The sequence below is a fragment of the Papio anubis genome, chromosome 15 (assembly GCF_008728515.1).
Source record: "Papio anubis isolate 15944 chromosome 15, Panubis1.0, whole genome shotgun sequence".
Lineage (NCBI taxonomy): Eukaryota > Metazoa > Chordata > Mammalia > Primates > Cercopithecidae > Papio > Papio anubis.
The window spans coordinates 53,723,406-53,740,894 of record NC_044990.1 but is presented as its reverse complement, the minus strand read 5'-3'; the positions used below and the strand labels follow the sequence as shown (position 1 = coordinate 53,740,894).

Below are 17,489 nucleotides of genomic sequence, written 5' to 3'. Positions count from 1 at the left end.
TATGAATTTGATACAGAAAATAGGGTTAAGTAAAGATGCCGGTTGGAGAGGAAAAGAAAAAACACAACTCAATGTAAAAGGAGAAGGCTAATTTTTATATCATGTGTTACAAAATTTGCCAGCATTTCTTTTAAGGACACGGTTTTATTTTCATTGTTGTTTTCTGAATGATTCGAAATTTTAAAATTAGATATTTTATGATAGAAAAATAAAGTTAACAGAATTCATTATTCTCAGATTTTTTTCTGTGTATGTCAAGGATATTAAATAGTCATATGTATATCAAGATATTTAAATGATCACTTCATTTATATTTACTCAAGGCAATAGAACGCTTTTTTTTTCCAGGAAAAATTATTTTCAAGAATTAAAGACATCTATCATTTTAGACTATAAATATCTCAATCGTTCCCTCTTGTTTTCCACATTTTATAATGTATAAGTTCAAACAATTTCTATCACTATAAAAAGATGCTCTTGTGTCATTGTGAAAGCTTGCTATGCAAAGAATCTTCTAGATTTTGGGCTTTCAATTAAACCATAGTGGCACAATTCCACTGTCTTCAGGAAAGAACACGGACATTAATGTTTGTTAAGCCAAAGGTATTATGATAACTTCCAACAACCAAACATGTTGTTCTTAAATATTTAGAAGGGTTTATATCTTTAAAATAGTCAAAGTCTTTGAACTAGTGATAATCAGTCTTTCCTTCTGGAACTTGTTTCCTGTAATTATTTGTGCTTTCCTACTTTTTTCCCCTTGAAGTGTCTTTTGCATGTGAAAACAAATACTTTTTGTCCTCAAGTTGTTAAGAATTTTTTAGAGACAAACACAGATGCTTAGAAATACTGTATAGATAAGGAATTCAAATTGTGAAAGAATGAAATTAGGTCATAGTTATCTAAATAGAGAACTGCATGCTTCTTTTTTTTTCATGTAAGATCCAGCCCTGAGCCTTGAAAGGAAAGATTAAATTAATAGCAAGAACCTGTTTATATGCTTTTTCATAGTGAATGAAGATATTGCCAAAATATAAATTAAGACAAATTTGCTGTATTTTCTGTACTCAGCACTCTTTCGTCAGTTCGACGCATGTACAAGGAGAGTAATTCTTCCTCCAGTCTTCCAAGTCTTCACACTTCCTTCTCTGCCCCTTCCTTCACTGCCCCCTCTTTCCTGAAAAGCTTTTACCAGAATTCAGGTAGACTGTCCCCACAGTATGAAAATGAAATCAGGTGAGATCAGTGTCCTCTGTTTGCAAAGCAAAATTTTCTGCAGTGATATACTGATACGTTACTAAAAAGTGGTTGATTAATTTTGGAGTGACATTTATGCATCCCTGTGTTGTGCTTGTTCTAATCTGTTTCTAATAATATATTGGTTTCAATTACAATTAATTTTATTAAGAAAACTTTTTCAACCAGTAGCTTCAAAGCTTTTTGATGACATTATTATCTTTTTGAATTATGTTTTTTGTATTGTTTGTGTGTTTCTTTTTCTCAGATTCCAGAGTCTAAGCTTTATATTGTTAGTACAACTGATGCTAACATATACTAAGTTAACCTTCCCTGATCGTGCCTTTTTTTTTCTTGGCCTTTCTAGACATATTTAATGGAATCCAAAAGCCACTGATTGAAACAACTGTACTAAACTGATAGATACAATAATATCTTTATTTTTAAGTATATAAAATATTTCCTAGGCATTTCTTTGATTTTTCAATGACAGACTTTTCTGGATCTCAATATAAATCACACAATGGTTACAAGATCATGTTGATAGCAACTCTCAGATAGCATGAGAGATCTGTAAGGGACCTCCTGAATCTTGTGAACATTCTATTTTGTTTTGTTTTTATCTCCAGTATGGAAAAGGCATAGCCTGTTAAATCTTACTGCTTGTTCTTTTAGTAACACAAAATTAGATGTAGTGATTTTTGGAGAATTACTTTTTTTAAAAAAAATTAAAATTATACATACAATAATATTGATCACTCAAATTCTTAGTGGGGTGCTGCAACCTCTAGAAAGTAATGGACTTAGTTGGGAACCTTTCTAAATTTGTTGGTGATGTAGATGTTTGTGAGATTCGTTCCTATTTTTGTGTATAGCTTGACTTATTCACTTTTATCGCTGTATAGTATTCCATTTCATACATTATAGTTTATCCACTCTTTGCCGATGGATATTTGGGTTGTTTCTTGTTGTTTGATGGTTGGCAATTCTTGTAGTCAGAAGACGAATACATGTTATCCACTAGCCTGTGTGCCATTAACATCTTCTTGGATATTCTTTTGGCCTATTTCTCTTAGACATAGGACAGGCTAAAAGTTAACATATAACTAGGTAGCACTCACTCACTAGTTAAGTTAGACTAATCCTTGAATTATTCCTGAGGATCTTTTGTCCATGTGTGCCTTTTTTTTTTCACTTTAAGAAAGATAACTAATACTGGATTAATATATTTTGATCCTGAACTTTCCTCTGAATTAGTACAAAGTCATGTTCAAACATTGAATTTGATTTATAGTGAAGAAAGTATGTGAAGAATTTAAAGTGCTTTTGGGCACAACCTTATGGAAGAAATTTCAAAGGAAATAGCCACAAAACTAATATAAGGTGTATAGAATATGAAACGAGTTTAGAGAACCAAGAATATACATAAAGATATCAGTTTGCATTATCTCTATAATACTGCCTACTAATAAGAATACAACACTTTCAACCAAACCTATTTGCATTTTCTTATTCTGTTGGTTAAACTGAGCATGTGGAGAATCCCAGTTTCCTTCCTGAGAGAACCATGCCTGAAAGTGACAATTAGCAGTACCCATTAAGAAGATCAAAGGTTAGCTGTAACTAGGATGTAAAGCACAGAAGCGATGGCTTCTGTTTATAAAGACTATTCCTATTGTTTAATGTAAGATTATTCATTTGCTTTCAGGAGTTCCTGCTTAGCTGTATGTATAATTTTTGCAAATAGCTTCCCAAAGCCCTCTATACCTCATTCTAATAGAAGGATATTGAAGTCAGAGGGCAAATATACATTAGTTTTGGGTTGAAAAATTTCACCTTTTTGTAGCTGTGTTGTTTTAAGTGCTGTATTGAAATAAACGGCAAACTTTTAAATTTCTAAGATCATTAAAAATCATTGTTTTCTGTATGTTTTAATGTTTTCTTGGCTATGTGCAGTTCTAAAAATCAGAGAGTACTTTTGTACCATTTTCTACATTTTGTAAGTTTGATAGCATAAAATCAATAGGCCAAAATTATACTTAAAAAAATTGTTTTCCCAGAAAAGGACACCAATTAAAAGCACACAGCTCAGTAGATTATCGCAGAGTGAACACCTCTATTTCTTCTTCACCCCGGTCAATAAATGGAATGCTAGCAGCATGTGTACAGCTCCTCCCATGTCCCCCATCTAATCACCATCCCCATGCTGACCTCAGACATCCTAGATTAGTGGTGCTTGCTTTTGAACTTTACATAAATAGAATGATACAGCCTATATTCTTTTATCTCGCATCTTTCACTGACATTCGTTTGTGAGATTTATTCCTGTTTTAATGAGCATTTTACTTCATTCATTTTATTGCTATATAGTATTCCATTTAATATATCTGAATTTTTCCATTCTCTTGTGAATAGACATATGGGTTGTTTCTAGGTTTTTGGCTTCAAAAAGAGTCCTGTCTTCACTATTATTATACATGTCTTTAATGTACCTACATATGCATTATTATTATTATTATTATTATTATTTGATATGGAGTCTTGCTCAGTCGCCCAGGCTGCAGTGCAATAGCACAATTTTGGCTCACTGGAAGCTCCGCCTTCCGGGTTCACGCCATTCTCCTGCCTCAGCCTCCTGAGTAGCTGGGACTACAGGTGCCCGCCACCACGCCCGGCTAATTTTTTTGTATTTTTAGTAGAGACGGGGTTTCACCATGTTAGGCAGGATGGTCTCCATCTCTTGCCCTCATGATCCACCCGCCTGGGCCTCCCAAAGTGCTGGGATTACAGGCGTGAGCCACCGCGTCCAACCCTACATATGCATTATTGATGAATATCTACACAGTAGTAAAATTGTTGGACAAAATGTTCTCTTAATAGGTTTATCTCAACCAGTAAGTCACTTCAACATAAATGTACAAGTTAGAAGCTTGGAGAGTTTTAAATTTGTATTTTGAAATAATTTCAAATTTATACTAACGTTGCAGAAATATTGCAGAGGATTCCTGTTTAACCATTTATCCAGGTTAATCAAGTTTTTATATTTTGCTACATTTGTTTTATAATTTTTGGTCCATTTACATATATATACATACATATATATGCACATCTATATTTCCTCATTCTAAGCCGTTTGTGAATAAGTTGCATGCATCGTGTTCCTTTATTCTTAGTACTTTAGGGTGTATTTCCTAAGAAAAAGGGTATTCAATTCTAGAGCATGGTTTCTGAAACCTTGTGGTTCCTGAACTCTACATTCTCATTATCACTTGGTTTAGAGAGACTATCATGTACACATAATTACCATGATATCTGAAACTATTCAGAATAGTGAGGGGAGAAGGTTGTAGTATGATCAGTTATAATTTTCTTGTCACTTGAGTACTTAATATCTTATTAGTTGCATAAAATGGATCTCTAAATATGCATTGTCAAGTAGAGAATATGGTAGGGTAGGAGATAGGCTAACAATACTATTACTTTGTTTTTTGTTGTTTTTTTTTTTTCAGACAGAGTCTCGCTCTGTCGCCAGGCTGGAGTGCAGTGGCGCGATCTTGGCTCACTGCAAGCTCCGCCTCCCGGGTTCACGCCATTCTCCTGCCTCAGCCTCCGAAGTAGCTGGGACTACAGGCACGCGCCACCATGCCTGGCTACGTTTTTTTAAAAAATTTTTAGTAGAGACGGGGTTTCACCATGTTAGCCGGCATGGTCTCGATCTGACCTCGTGATCCGCCCGCCTCGGCCTCCCAAAGTGCTGGGATTACAGGCGTGAGCCACCGCGCCCGGCCTACTATTACTTTTTTAAAAGCACGTTAATTTGAAATTTTAAATTCAGTTTAGGCATCCTTTTCCAGGACCACTATCCTGAATTACTGAAAACATGTTAGGTTACTGTTTTTAAGCAGGCTGAGAAAAAGGAGCCAAGATCTTTTTAATAGTTGGTTAGTCGATTTACTTGCACATAACTGAAATAATAGAGGAGAGGGAATGTGTGTATTTTTTGTTTTACCTCACTTTGAATTAATTTTTCAAAATTTAATGTTATTTCATTGTTTAGTAAACTTTAATTTATATGATATGGTATATTTTTATAACATCTGTTTATTAAATATTATCACAGGCATATTTGTTACTTTTTACAATTGCTTCTCAGGTTTTAAGGCTGTGCTTAAATATTTATTAATGTTGAAATTTATTGCTCAGAAGTAAATGACAGTCAAAAAAAAGTAAATGATAGATATTACTTCTATTTACTTATAAACCTTTTCAATGAGAAAATAAAATCTTTGATGATGAAGTACTTTGTGGTATAGTTTTTGTTCTTTGTTTCTTTTGTATTCAGTGAAAAAAATAGTATAATTATTCATTGTAGTTCATTATTGAAGTAACCTTACCATGACTTATTGATGACTTATGGGAATGTCTTTTATTCTGAATCCTGATTTAGACATATTTCTCTTTGTGTGTGCTAATTCCATTCCTTGTTTTCCTGTTGTGCCAGACAAGACACTGCTTCAGAATCAAGGTGATTAGAGGTCTAAATATTTTTATTAAAAAAAATTCACAGATTCTTCCAACTGCACATCATCATTAGTTTCAAAAGCAGTTTTGTTTGTCTCCTGAATGCATGCCATCTTTCTGAGTGCTCTGAGGTCTACACAGTAGGGAAAATGTGACCCTTGCTGTAATCAGACCGTGAATTACCATGTAAAATGTTGATTGCAAACAGAAATCCTGTTTCTACTCTATTCCATGCTGAAATTTCTTTAGAGCTGTGCTGTGGCCTTCAACCAAAGCCTAATTTTAATTTTAAATTAATGGAAGTGAATTTGCTAGCTAGGGTGTACATATATGCCTAAGTGGAGTTTATTCCAAATGCCAAGAAGATGCAGAAATGAGCATCCTAAAGGAAACGTACTCACAAAATTGAATCTGCCTTTCAACTGAAGAAGACTGTTCATCTATTTCTGTTCACCTAAATTCCTGTCACCTTGGTCGCTTTGAGACACTGCTAAAGCCGTTCAGATCTCCCATTTGTCTGGACACAGGAAACACCTAGTTCCTTATTATGGAAGTGTGAACGCATCTGTGTTGACATCTCTTGACTCACAGGCTTTTTCTGTGGTAAACATCCAGAATCACTGTTAACAACCACTACAAATAACTGTCCTCTGCTTTATTCCCGTCTCTATATGTTACTCTTATCATGAGCCCAGTGAAAAAGATACATGCCCATCTTCCTATTTGGGGCCACTGTTTAGATTTCTTTGTAGCTAGAGTAAAAATGTTAAGTATTGCGCTAGAATGAGATGTTCAAGGAGAAAAAACCCTCAGAAAATTATTTTGGCAACAATGATTAGATTAAAAAGTGACTTCTTTGAGACTTGTAATTGGCAAATCTCAGTCGTGGTTAGGTGTAAGACCATTTAAATAATACTTCTTACTTATTCTTAAAAGCCTAATGGAAATGTTAGTTCTGCCTTTTATCATTTTAGGTTTTGCTACAGGTGTGGAATTAAGTCCGTTTATTACTTGAGAGATAATCTAGCCTACGATTTCTTTATTTTACATGTGGTTAGCTTGAACTCCAAAGAGCTTTTATATTTTGCGTGATTTTTTTTCAGGTTGGGTCATAAGGATATAAATAAACATATGAGATACCCAGATATGTTTTAAATTCCAATATACTGAACTTATTTTCTTAAAATCTGCAGTGTGTCGAGTTTAGGAAATAAAACTCTTTTTTTTTTCTCCTTCTTTTATCTACACGTTGTTCCACTGACTATCTCTTTTGACTCATAGGTCAAATACTATGTATTGATTTCCACTAGAATAGTTTAATCTCAATTTTATTTAATTAGTAAATATTTTCCATAGGATAACAGATGTGTATGCAGTTGAAAGCCAGAACCTATATAAACTGTTAGTGCACCTGATACAATTATGAGTTAAATTGTACTGTGGATCCTGTAGAAAAAATATGGTTTCATTTCTATGTTGTTTTACGTAGCATTTCTTAAGGCTTACAAAGAGGAAGGTTTTTCGGCTTTCGGTTGAATAGTTGCTATCACACTAATCAAGTTTTGATATCTATCTTATGTTGTAATTCATGGTGATTTAGTTATAGATTTAGCCAGTGTTTAGTCATTTATTTGGACTTTAGAGATAGAGTCTTGCTGTGTCATTCAGACTGAAGTGCAAATACTGGGAGTTTCAGCTGGGTGCCAGAGAGTTGGGGGATAGGAGGCAGGTTGCTGCTCAGCAGAATACCACCTTTGTGAGACTGGTCCTGACAGAAGAGTTTACCTTTGTGCAAAGTGTATGTACGTTGCCCTGGCAGGAAGTAAAATACGACTACATCCTTCTTAAAGTTGAGTCTCTGTGAGTGGTCATTAGAGCACCTCCATTCTGCACAATAGTCAATGAATTCTTTTAAAGCAGGCAAGTAGGCGTTACAATTCTGTGTTAAAATAAGAAGTATGATGTTAATTTAAGAGTTGATCTGGTAAAGGCTATAACTGCTTGTTCAAGGATATGTTAAAAGGCTATCTTGAAGCTTTGACAAGTTCATATTATAGCATTTGATGGATGCTATATACAAAGGACTTAGAAATAGCCTTCCTACCCTATATTGGGGAATATATGTAATATGGGATATTTTCTCTCCATATAAAGGCTTAATTTGTGTTCACAAATTGTGGTTCTTAATTAATTGGTGAGTGGTAAGAGGGAGTATATATACAATATACCAGTCAAAAATGGGTGGGAGTTCTCCAAGTTCTATTTCCTTCCTAGATACTCATTTTTAACTTTGTGAATTTCTGATAGAGGTAATGCTGGCACAGAATACTTTTCCTGAATATGTGTGTTGGGAAGCAGTTTCATAATACACATGTTTAGATTCCAAAATACAAAAGAAGAAGGAAAAAGATTCTATGGAAACATAAGGGAATGGTTATAATTTGCTTCATGATTTTAAACATGTAAAGATGATTAAAATACCAGTGTCTGTATATTCAACTGTATTAAGGTGTTTTTTTATTTGGTCCTTCTATTTACAGTTAAAAGTATATACATTTTGGAATGTAATTATTTCAAAGCAAAGAAAAGGAAGTGAGACATTTACATAAGCGAGCACCTGATAGTACTCTGAAGTTATTTCTCTGTTGGTATAAAATTAATCCATTAAAAAATGGACAGAGAAGTACCCAACACAGAGGCTTAGTGCTAATTGGAGACTTAATTTTTCACCAGAAATGCAGAGGATCCTGGGGATCCCAACAGCTTTGTTTTTGTGGTCCTATAGAGCTTTGTTCAGAACTAATGCAGAGTATTTACGCTGGCAGGATAAGCTGCAGTGCCTAATGTCTGGATTCTGGACCACCTCGGTTTGCATCCCGGCTCCTTCACTTTATTATCTGTGTGACTGTGGGCAAGTTACTTAGCCTCTTTCTACTTTAGTATTGTCACTAAAAATGGAAGTAGTAATGACACCTACCTTGTAAGGTTGCTGTAAGGATGAAATTAATTCCTATTTGTAAAATGTTTAGAATAATCGATACCTGGCATGAAGTGTATGCTGAGAGTCTTAGCTTTATTATTATTACAGTAAACACCGCATGTTGTTTTGTTTTTATTTTTACTCGAAAAGCAGACATTATGCTTTCTTATCTAAGTTTAATTAAAGGAAAAGTCAATGTGATAACTAATATTGTAATAAAAAACAAACAAACCAAAAGAAATAAACTCCCCCCACCCCCATCCCAGTGTAGTTTCCAAGTTGGGTTATAGGAATTTTGATGCAGTGTTTCATTTGGTTTTGATTCTTGCAATTGCCACCTTAAGAATGTCAGATTGCTGACTAAATGTAAATCAAACAGGAAACTGTTATAAGTTGCATAATTGCACTGACTGCTTAAATGTTTATTGGGAACTTGACTTCTGAATACAGATCTTCTCTTATTAAAAGCAGAGCTGCTTTTGCCATATCTCAGCAACCAACTGCATTTTCAAGATGTCGATTTTTAGTACAAGATAAAGGGTCAATGGTTTGTTCTGTAAGTTCTTCTTTTCAGTATATTATTATCTTTTATTTTTACTGCTAATTTTTTGGCTTATTACTAGTCATTAAATTCCAGACACGGGAGAAAAATATGTCATTGGGCAGTTTATTCATATTATAGGATTTAAAATTTTAGGTTTATGAAATTTCTGAATATGTATCAGTGGGCTAATGTGAATACTGTATGCACCTCTTTTATAACATGCTGCCCCCCCAAACTTTGCATTTTATAGGCAATCATGAAACTGATATGGGTACAGCTCAGTTTTATTTTTAGTACCTTCTAAACACTTGATATGTCATTAGCAGTGAATTGGAAGGTGATTCTTACAAGCTGTATTAATTCCAGCATTAAAATATAAACATTTCAGAATCCTTGGATTTGGTCAACTCTGGTTTGTTAGAGCACTAAAAAAGTCAAGATAAATTAATATTTGTTGATCTTTTGCCCTGTTGGAGCATTGAAATAGTGCTTTTAAATAAGTATTTCATTTAGCTTTCAAAGCTTAAATTATAAATTAGATGCCTTTATACAGGAAAGGAATAACACTTACTAGAAAAAATATGCTTTTTGTTGTTTATTAACAGCATTGCCATGGTCAATACCTACCAGTGCCATCAACAGTTCAGAACACACTTTAGAAAAACAAAGCTATTAGGACTTGACTCCCAATAAAGGGTTTTAAGAAGGTAGAACTTTTATTTATTCCTGACATGTTAGCCTAGCCAATATTTTTGTCTGTTTCACTTAACCTTCAGAGTTAATATGTTATTTAGTTTTATAAAATATTAATTTATTCAGTAGATATTTTTGAGTGCTTATTATTTGCCCATTACTACACTAGAAGCTAGAAATATACCTATGAACTGGGCATTTAGCAAATAACTGCCAGCAAGATCGTGTTACAAAAATGAAGATAATGAGTACTTCAATAGTATTTATTGGGTTTTCACTATTATATATAGAACATTTGAATCATATTTTTAAAAGGGAAATATTTGCATTAATGTTTTCCAAAGTGCAAGTAAAAGAAAAAAATATATATATATATTCAATATTTCAGGAATTTTTTTTTTTGGTTTTGTTTTGTTTTGGTTTGGTTTGTGAGACAGAGTCTTGCCCTGTTGCTCAGGCAGGAGTGCAGTGACGTGATCTCGGCTCACTGCAACCTCTGCCTCCTGGGTTCAAGCAGTTCTCCCACCTCAGTCTCCTGAGTAGCTGGGATTACAGGCGTGCACCACCACACCTGGCTAATTTTTGTATTTTCAGTAGAGACAGGATTTTGCCATGTTGGCCAGGCTGGTCTCAAACTACTGACCTCAAGTGATCCACCTGCGTCGGCCTCCCAAAGTGCTAGAATTACAGGTGTGAGCTACTGTGTCCAGCCTCAGGGAGTTTTTAAAAAAATTTTTTTAGTTATAATTTTATTTTAAGATGGAGTCTTGCTCTGTTGCCTAGGCTGAAGTGTAGTGGCACATTCTCGGCTCACTGCAACCTCTGCCTCCTGGGTTCAAGAGAACCTCGTGCCTCCCAAGTAGCTGGGATTACAGGCGCCCGCCACCATGCCCAGCTAAGTGTTTTTTTTTTTTTTTTTTTTTTTTTTTTGTATTTTTGGTGGAGACAGGTTTTCACCATGTTGGCCATGCTGCTCTTGAACTCCTGACCTCAGGTGATCTGCCCACCTCGGCCTCCCAAAGTGCTGAGTTTACAGATGGTGAACCACAGCTCCTGGCCACTGCCTCAGGAATTTTGAACAATGGACACGTATTAGGGTTATAATGTTATCCAGGATATATAATAACCAGAGTTTGACTATATTGAGATATATGTATCAAGTACTGTACTTTCTAATGTATCACATCATAATACTTACTGTCTGCACAGCAGCTCAGAAGTCTTTTTTTAACTTTAATTTAGTCAGTCCAGAAGTAATGTTTCCATAACACAGATCCAGACTAGAACTAACTGAATTGACTGAGTAAATAAAGATACGATAGGCAGTTGCTGAATTGCTCTTCTCACTATTAATTGCCTCAACACTATGGAGTTCCTTTGAGTATCTGAGGGTGGCTGTTCTGGCTGAGCTTTGTTTCTGACCTCAGCACTGACCTTTTTGATTCCATCAGAAGTCTTATACCTTCATTTGTTGGTATCATCACCTGTAAATATTGGTATCCTCATCGTTCTCTCAGGCAAACTCAGACTGTGAAACTTAAAAATGTAAGATATCCCTGCCACTAACAGCACCAATTATTGTGAGGTCTTCCAGCAGCAAACATAGTTGATCTCAAAAATAATTTTGAGTCATACTGACCTTTTTTTTTTTGCAGATAGGCCTAGCATAACTCAAAGTGGTCTTTTCTAGGAAATGAAATGTTTACAGTAGAGGAGCATTTTCCTATGCACTAATATAGAATGATGTGACACTCCTCCCTGCCCCCCCCCAAAAAAAAATTGAGGGAGGTGATTCTAGAGTCAATTAATTTCAATAAGTTGGGGAATTTCTATACACTGTTTACCTGTTGGAGAGGTACAATGCATGCCAGTGTATTAACAGTCTCTAACAAGTACTGCTATAGAGAAATCTGTTAACATTTTTTAACAGGCTGGGTGTGGTGCCTCATGTCTGTAATCCCAACACTTTGGGAGCTGAGACAGGAGAATTGCTTGAGCGCAGGAGTTGGAGACCAGACTGGGCAACACAGTGGGACCCTGTCTCTATGACGATTTTTTAAAACAAATAGCCAGGTGTGGTGGTGTGCACCTGTAGTCCCAGCTACTCGGGAGGCTGAGGCAGGAGGATCTCTGGAGCCCAGGAGGTGGAGGCTGCAATCAGCTGTGGTTGTGCCACTGCATTCCAGCCTGGGTGAAAAAATGAGACCTTATCTCACAAAATAAATAAGTCAATAAAAATTTAAAAAGATCTATTTTTTAACTTAGCCGTCCAATCTTATTTGACCCCAGTTGTTTCTTAGTATATCACCTAACAATAATCCCAAGGTTGACTGTTCTGCCTATATTCAGGTTATCTTCTGCCATGATCCAACTATTGGTGGCTGACAATTCAGAGACAGATCTTAACAGTCATAGGCAATTAGAAACAGTCTTTATTGGCATGTTCTATAAGAGCTCTAACAAAAGCACTTTGTGAGTCTTTTACAGAATATTTACCTTGTTTTGAATAAGCTATTCATGTTATTTCCTTAGCAAAGCATGAGTTCATGACTTAAGCAACCTGTATTCCTCCTTATAAGTGCTTCTGTTCCTCAGATTAGAACTAGGACTGGTTGGCTGCTAAGGAATGAGTAGAAACAGGGGAGCTTCTCTTGACTGGGCTGTGGCCTAGATTGCTGTCTCCCCAGGATGTGGTGGCCTGGGTGACTAGTGTGCCTGGTGACGCATTGCTCCATGTTGCCTGTGGCTTGTGCTTGCCCGTGACGGAACTTGTGAATGGCTTGTGCTACCAGTTGGTTGTGAAGTGCCATGATGTGCAGCTCTCCTTACAAGTGATACGTTTATTTGCTTTCCACAGTGATGGAGAAGGGAGGAAAAGGACCTCGTCTACCTGCAGCAATGAGTCCCTAAGTGTGGGAGGAACCTCTGTCACTCCTCGCCGGATCTCCTGGCGGCAGCGCATTTTCCTCAGGGTTGCTTCTCCCATGAACAAATCACCCTCAGCAATGCAGCAGCAAGGTCTGTGTGGTGCTCCGCAAGGAATTCATCCCTATGAGTGTCAGAAATTAGCTGATGGAATACAAATGCTGTGTATAAAGAGATTGAAGTGACGACCGTGTAGAAATTACTTTCTGTATGTGACGCAGTGGTTTCTCTTTCAGGTACCATTAGAAAACATTAGACAGTCAATACCTGATTGTTGAATGAATGAATGAGTGAGAGAGTTTCCAAAAACCTGTACTTGGGCCTACTCGCAAGGTAGAGGGAACTATGATAGTGCTAGGAAAGAAGTCATGTGTCCTTTTTCTTTCTTTTCTTTTCTTTTTTTTGCCCCAGAGATCAGGCCTTGCTCTGTTGCCCAGGCTGGGGTTGCAGCAGTGTAATCATAGCTCACTGTAGCCTTGAACTCCTGGGCCCAAGCAATCATCTTGCCTCAGCTTCCAAAGATCTTTTTATTAGAAAAGCAACATAGCCTTTTATAAGAGCCACACATAAAACAAACTGATGTAGAAATATTGAGCAATAAAGGAATGTATACAATACACTAGGCAAATACTAAGCAAAAGAGAGCACAGGCAGCTCTTTTTGAGTAATTGACTTATTAAATTAAAGCCAAAGCATCCAAAGAGGCAAAGCACATGTAACAGTAAACAAAAGGATAGAACAATCACGAGAACATACATAATGATGTAATTTTGAGAGCTAGAAAATAACACCTAAAAGAATTCTGGAGTGAAATCACTAAATTAATAGCTCCCATGGGAGATTTTAACATATTCATCTTTAGAAATTAAACATAAATAGTATTTGAGTAACACAAATAAATAAGCTTGACCTAATATTTATACAGAACTTTGCCTCCTATAGAGAAAACTCACTAATTTTTAGCACACTTGGAACATTCATAAAATGTAATTATGTACCTGTCCACAAAGATTTTTAAGTAAATCATTTTGAAATTCAGATAACCATGATCGTTTATACAAATATTATCTGACCACAATGCCAAAAAAAGAAAGAAATCAAGGATTAGAAGACAAGTAGAATGACATGTGTTTGGGAATAGAAAACTACTCTTGGAAGCTAGTAGGAAGAAAATTCGATGATTAGAGTCTTACCTATTGAAATGGATCTAGGGAGCCGTTAAAAGCCATGAATATGTTTACATAAAATCAAGAAGGCCAAAAATTAGTTATACTGAGTGTTCAACTCAAAAAGCTAGTTTGAGCCAGGTTTTAAAATTTTAAAACAACAACAGGAAAACATATGGAAGTAAATAATAAGAGTAAAGGCAGAGGTCAATGAATAAAAACAAAAATAGAAGGAAACAACTGGTATTAATAAAGATGAAGTTAACTCTTCCTGAGATGGTCAGGAAAAGCTTCACAGAACAATGAGATATTTATTTAAACTCGTTGCTGGAAGAACCGTGCTTTAGAAAGAAGGAATGACGAAGCTCTGGAGTCATTTGAGTGAACTTTTCAGATCAGAGGATCATGAGAAATTCAGCATGATGGATGCAAAGAATGGGAGATTGATATATGATACTAGAAATCTGAGTGGAGACCAGAATCTGAAGGGACTTAAGTGTTAGTCCCAATTTGTTCTTGGGATATAAGCAACCATTGAAATGTTTTAAGAGATGTGATTATGGTTGTTAATAGGAAAATCATTGGTAGTAGGAAGGGAGAGAATGAGTCACCTATTAAGGGAGTGTTGTGCATGGAATACTGCACAGCCATGGAAAAGAATGAAATCATGTCCTTTGGAGCAACATGGTTGTAGCTGGAGGCCATTATCCTAAGAATTAACACAGGAGTAGAAAACCAAATACTGCATGTTCTCACTTAGAAGTGGGAGTTAAACATTGAGTACACATAGAAACAAAGAAGGGAACATTAGACACTGGGACCCCCTTGAGGGTGGAGGGTGGGAGGATGAGGATTGAAAACTACCTCTCAGGTACTGTGCTCACTACCTGAGTGGTGAAGTCATTTGTACATCGTACCCCAGAGTCACATAATTTACCCATGTAGCAAACCTGCACATGGACCCCTTGAACCTAAAATAAAAGTTGAAAAAGAAAAAGGTGTTGCAGGAGGAGTGAGCAGACGGAGTACTGTGCTCAACCAGGAGAGACCCAGCATTGCTCACTGGCTCTGCTTCTGATGGATTCTGATGATCGATGTAGACCTTTGGAGATCACTGATACCTAGCCACTTAATTTTCTTGTTCCTCACAGCCAGAGAATATACGTAAGTAAATTGCAGAAGTGTTGGACTCGGGAGAGGCCAGTTAGTTTTGGGGCACCTATTTTACAGAGCTCTCTGGGTAGAAAGAAGAAGTGGTGAAATGACCTATGCTTTTGTTTCATCATGACAGGGAAATCTAGAAGGGGAATTCAGTCTAATGAATTCGCTTAAATATTAGCTCCAGAAACTAAGTTACAGGGAAAGCAGCTTTGTGACATTTTTAAGTGTAGAAGATCAGATGAGAATGTGAATTCTACAGAAACTTGTGTAGTCTGGGTTACTGCTAAGGAATGCCTCTCACTGTGTTCTTCTCGGCAGATGGATTGGACAGGAACGAGCTGCTGCCACTGTCCCCTCTCTCTCCAACCATGGAGGAGGAACCGCTGGTTATATTCCTGTCTGGGGAGGATGACCCAGAAAAGATTGAAGAAAGAAAGAAATCAAAAGAACTGAGGAGCTTGTGGAGAAAAGCTATACACCAACAAATCTTGTTGCTTCGAATGGAAAAAGAAAACCAGAAACTTGAAGGTTAGCCATTCTAACAGACCAAGTGCTATGATGCTATGATTGAAGGGTGTAGGTTAAACCTACCTTTCTCTCCCCATACATGCCATCTGCACTCAGTTTTGGACTGTATGCACACTTTAAGAAGAATATCTGCTGATTATAATTGTTGATTTCCATTTTGTGAGGTGGTTATAACATGGGAAAGGTCAGCTTAAGATATTTCTGGTTTTGTTTTAAATGGGTTTGTATTTTAAATAGATTTAAGACATAAAAAACCCTTAGAATATATTTAGGTAAAATAGAATGTAGATAATATGGAACCAATGTATTTGATGTGTCTGAAAGTTTATTATCTTAGTGTCACTTGTAAAAAATCCTTAAATATGAGAAAGCAAATTTTTTCTTTGAATGTGATTTTCAAGTTTCAGGTTAATTACATTCATAATGGGAGAAATATGCCTACTTCAAATAAATTCTGCTTGCATTGTATTCAATTTAACTATTTAATTATAATTATCTGTTATCAAGCCAAATCTGTTCCTATTTTTTGTTAATGCTTTATAAATTTTCTATTTAGCAAAATTATATTCAAGTTATTACATTTATAATCAAATAATTTATAATAGATTTTGTACTGTTTGTGGTGGTTTATTGGTAAGTTTATGATTACCAAATGCTTTGGAATGTGTTTTTCAGCATTTGAAAGAATGATGTAATTTACTCCAGTACTAATAGAACCGCATATAAGGAGATGCTAAGAAATCCAAAAATGTATACATTTCATTCTTTTGGGAAAATCACTTAACCTGAAGGGGCTTCATTTTTACACTTGTAAAATGAAACGTTTAACCTAAGTGGTCCGTTTGACCTTTAAGATTATTGGCATAAGTATAATTTAGATATTTCTCTCACTTGCTTTTATTTTGTTGTCTTTCCTAAAGCTTTTTTAGTGCAGGTATTCCACATTGCTGAGTTTATCATCTACCTTAAAATTCCTGTTACTACACCTATGATTCAATTCAATTTTTTATTTTAACAACATGTAGTTTGCAAGAGCACATTTTTAAAAATTGCTGTTGGCGGAGTGAAAAGTACATAGGATTTTAAATATACTTTGGAAATATATCCTCTTTTCTTTAAAATTAAAAATGCTATTAATTGTCATTAGCATAATTTTAAAAGTTCAATGCGATAAATGGTCTGCCCACTTGAGGTTTCACAGGTTTCAAAAGAAATTGAATTCTTAATTGTAAGCAAGTGGTTATATCTTGAACTAACTCAGGAAAATAGATTGAAGAAAAGATGGTCATCATTCCCTCAAAAAATTTAATGCATGAAACTATATTTCACTTGGGAGTATGTACAAATAAAATCTGATATTAAATATCAAAGGATAGTTTCCGAATCATAGACTATTTGAAACAGAAATAGTCTTAGAGATTACTTAGCTAGATTCTTCATTCTACAGCAGAAGTAGTGACTAGCTCGGGGAAGGTAGGGAATTAACCTAAGGTCAAATAGTGACATGTTGGCAGAGCAAGTACCAAAACTCAGGTTTATTCATCGTGGTTCTCGGGCTTTCCCCAGCACCCCACAGTATTTCTCAGCTATGTAAATATAAGGAAATGGAATGTTTTACATAAATGGCTGCATCTGTATTCTGAGGTCAGTTATATTCTCTGATTTTACAGGGTAAGAAAGGAGGTGACATTTAGAATACATTCTCAGAAACCTTTATCGGTTCTCTGTTTCTCAG

The 17,489-nt window shown here is 35.7% G+C and overlaps 1 protein-coding gene across 5 annotated transcripts in view; it reads left to right on the top strand.

Moving 5' to 3' along the window:
• TBC1D4 (TBC1 domain family member 4) overlaps positions 1-17,489 on the top strand; it is a 207,449-nt gene that overhangs the window by 166,141 nt on the left and 23,819 nt on the right. The window contains exons 11-13 of one of the 5 annotated variants that reach the window (XM_017951314.3): positions 1,072-1,236; positions 12,832-12,992; positions 15,545-15,754. In XM_017951314.3, coding sequence (XP_017806803.2) covers positions 1,072-1,236; positions 12,832-12,992; positions 15,545-15,754 — 536 coding nt within the window. Of the gene's footprint in view, positions 1-1,071; positions 1,237-5,569; positions 9,294-12,831; positions 12,993-13,020; positions 13,136-15,544; positions 15,756-17,489 lie in introns of those variants that run through there. The other 4 variants (XM_031655903.1, XM_031655904.1, XM_017951315.3 and 1 more) reach the window with 4 other exon arrangements.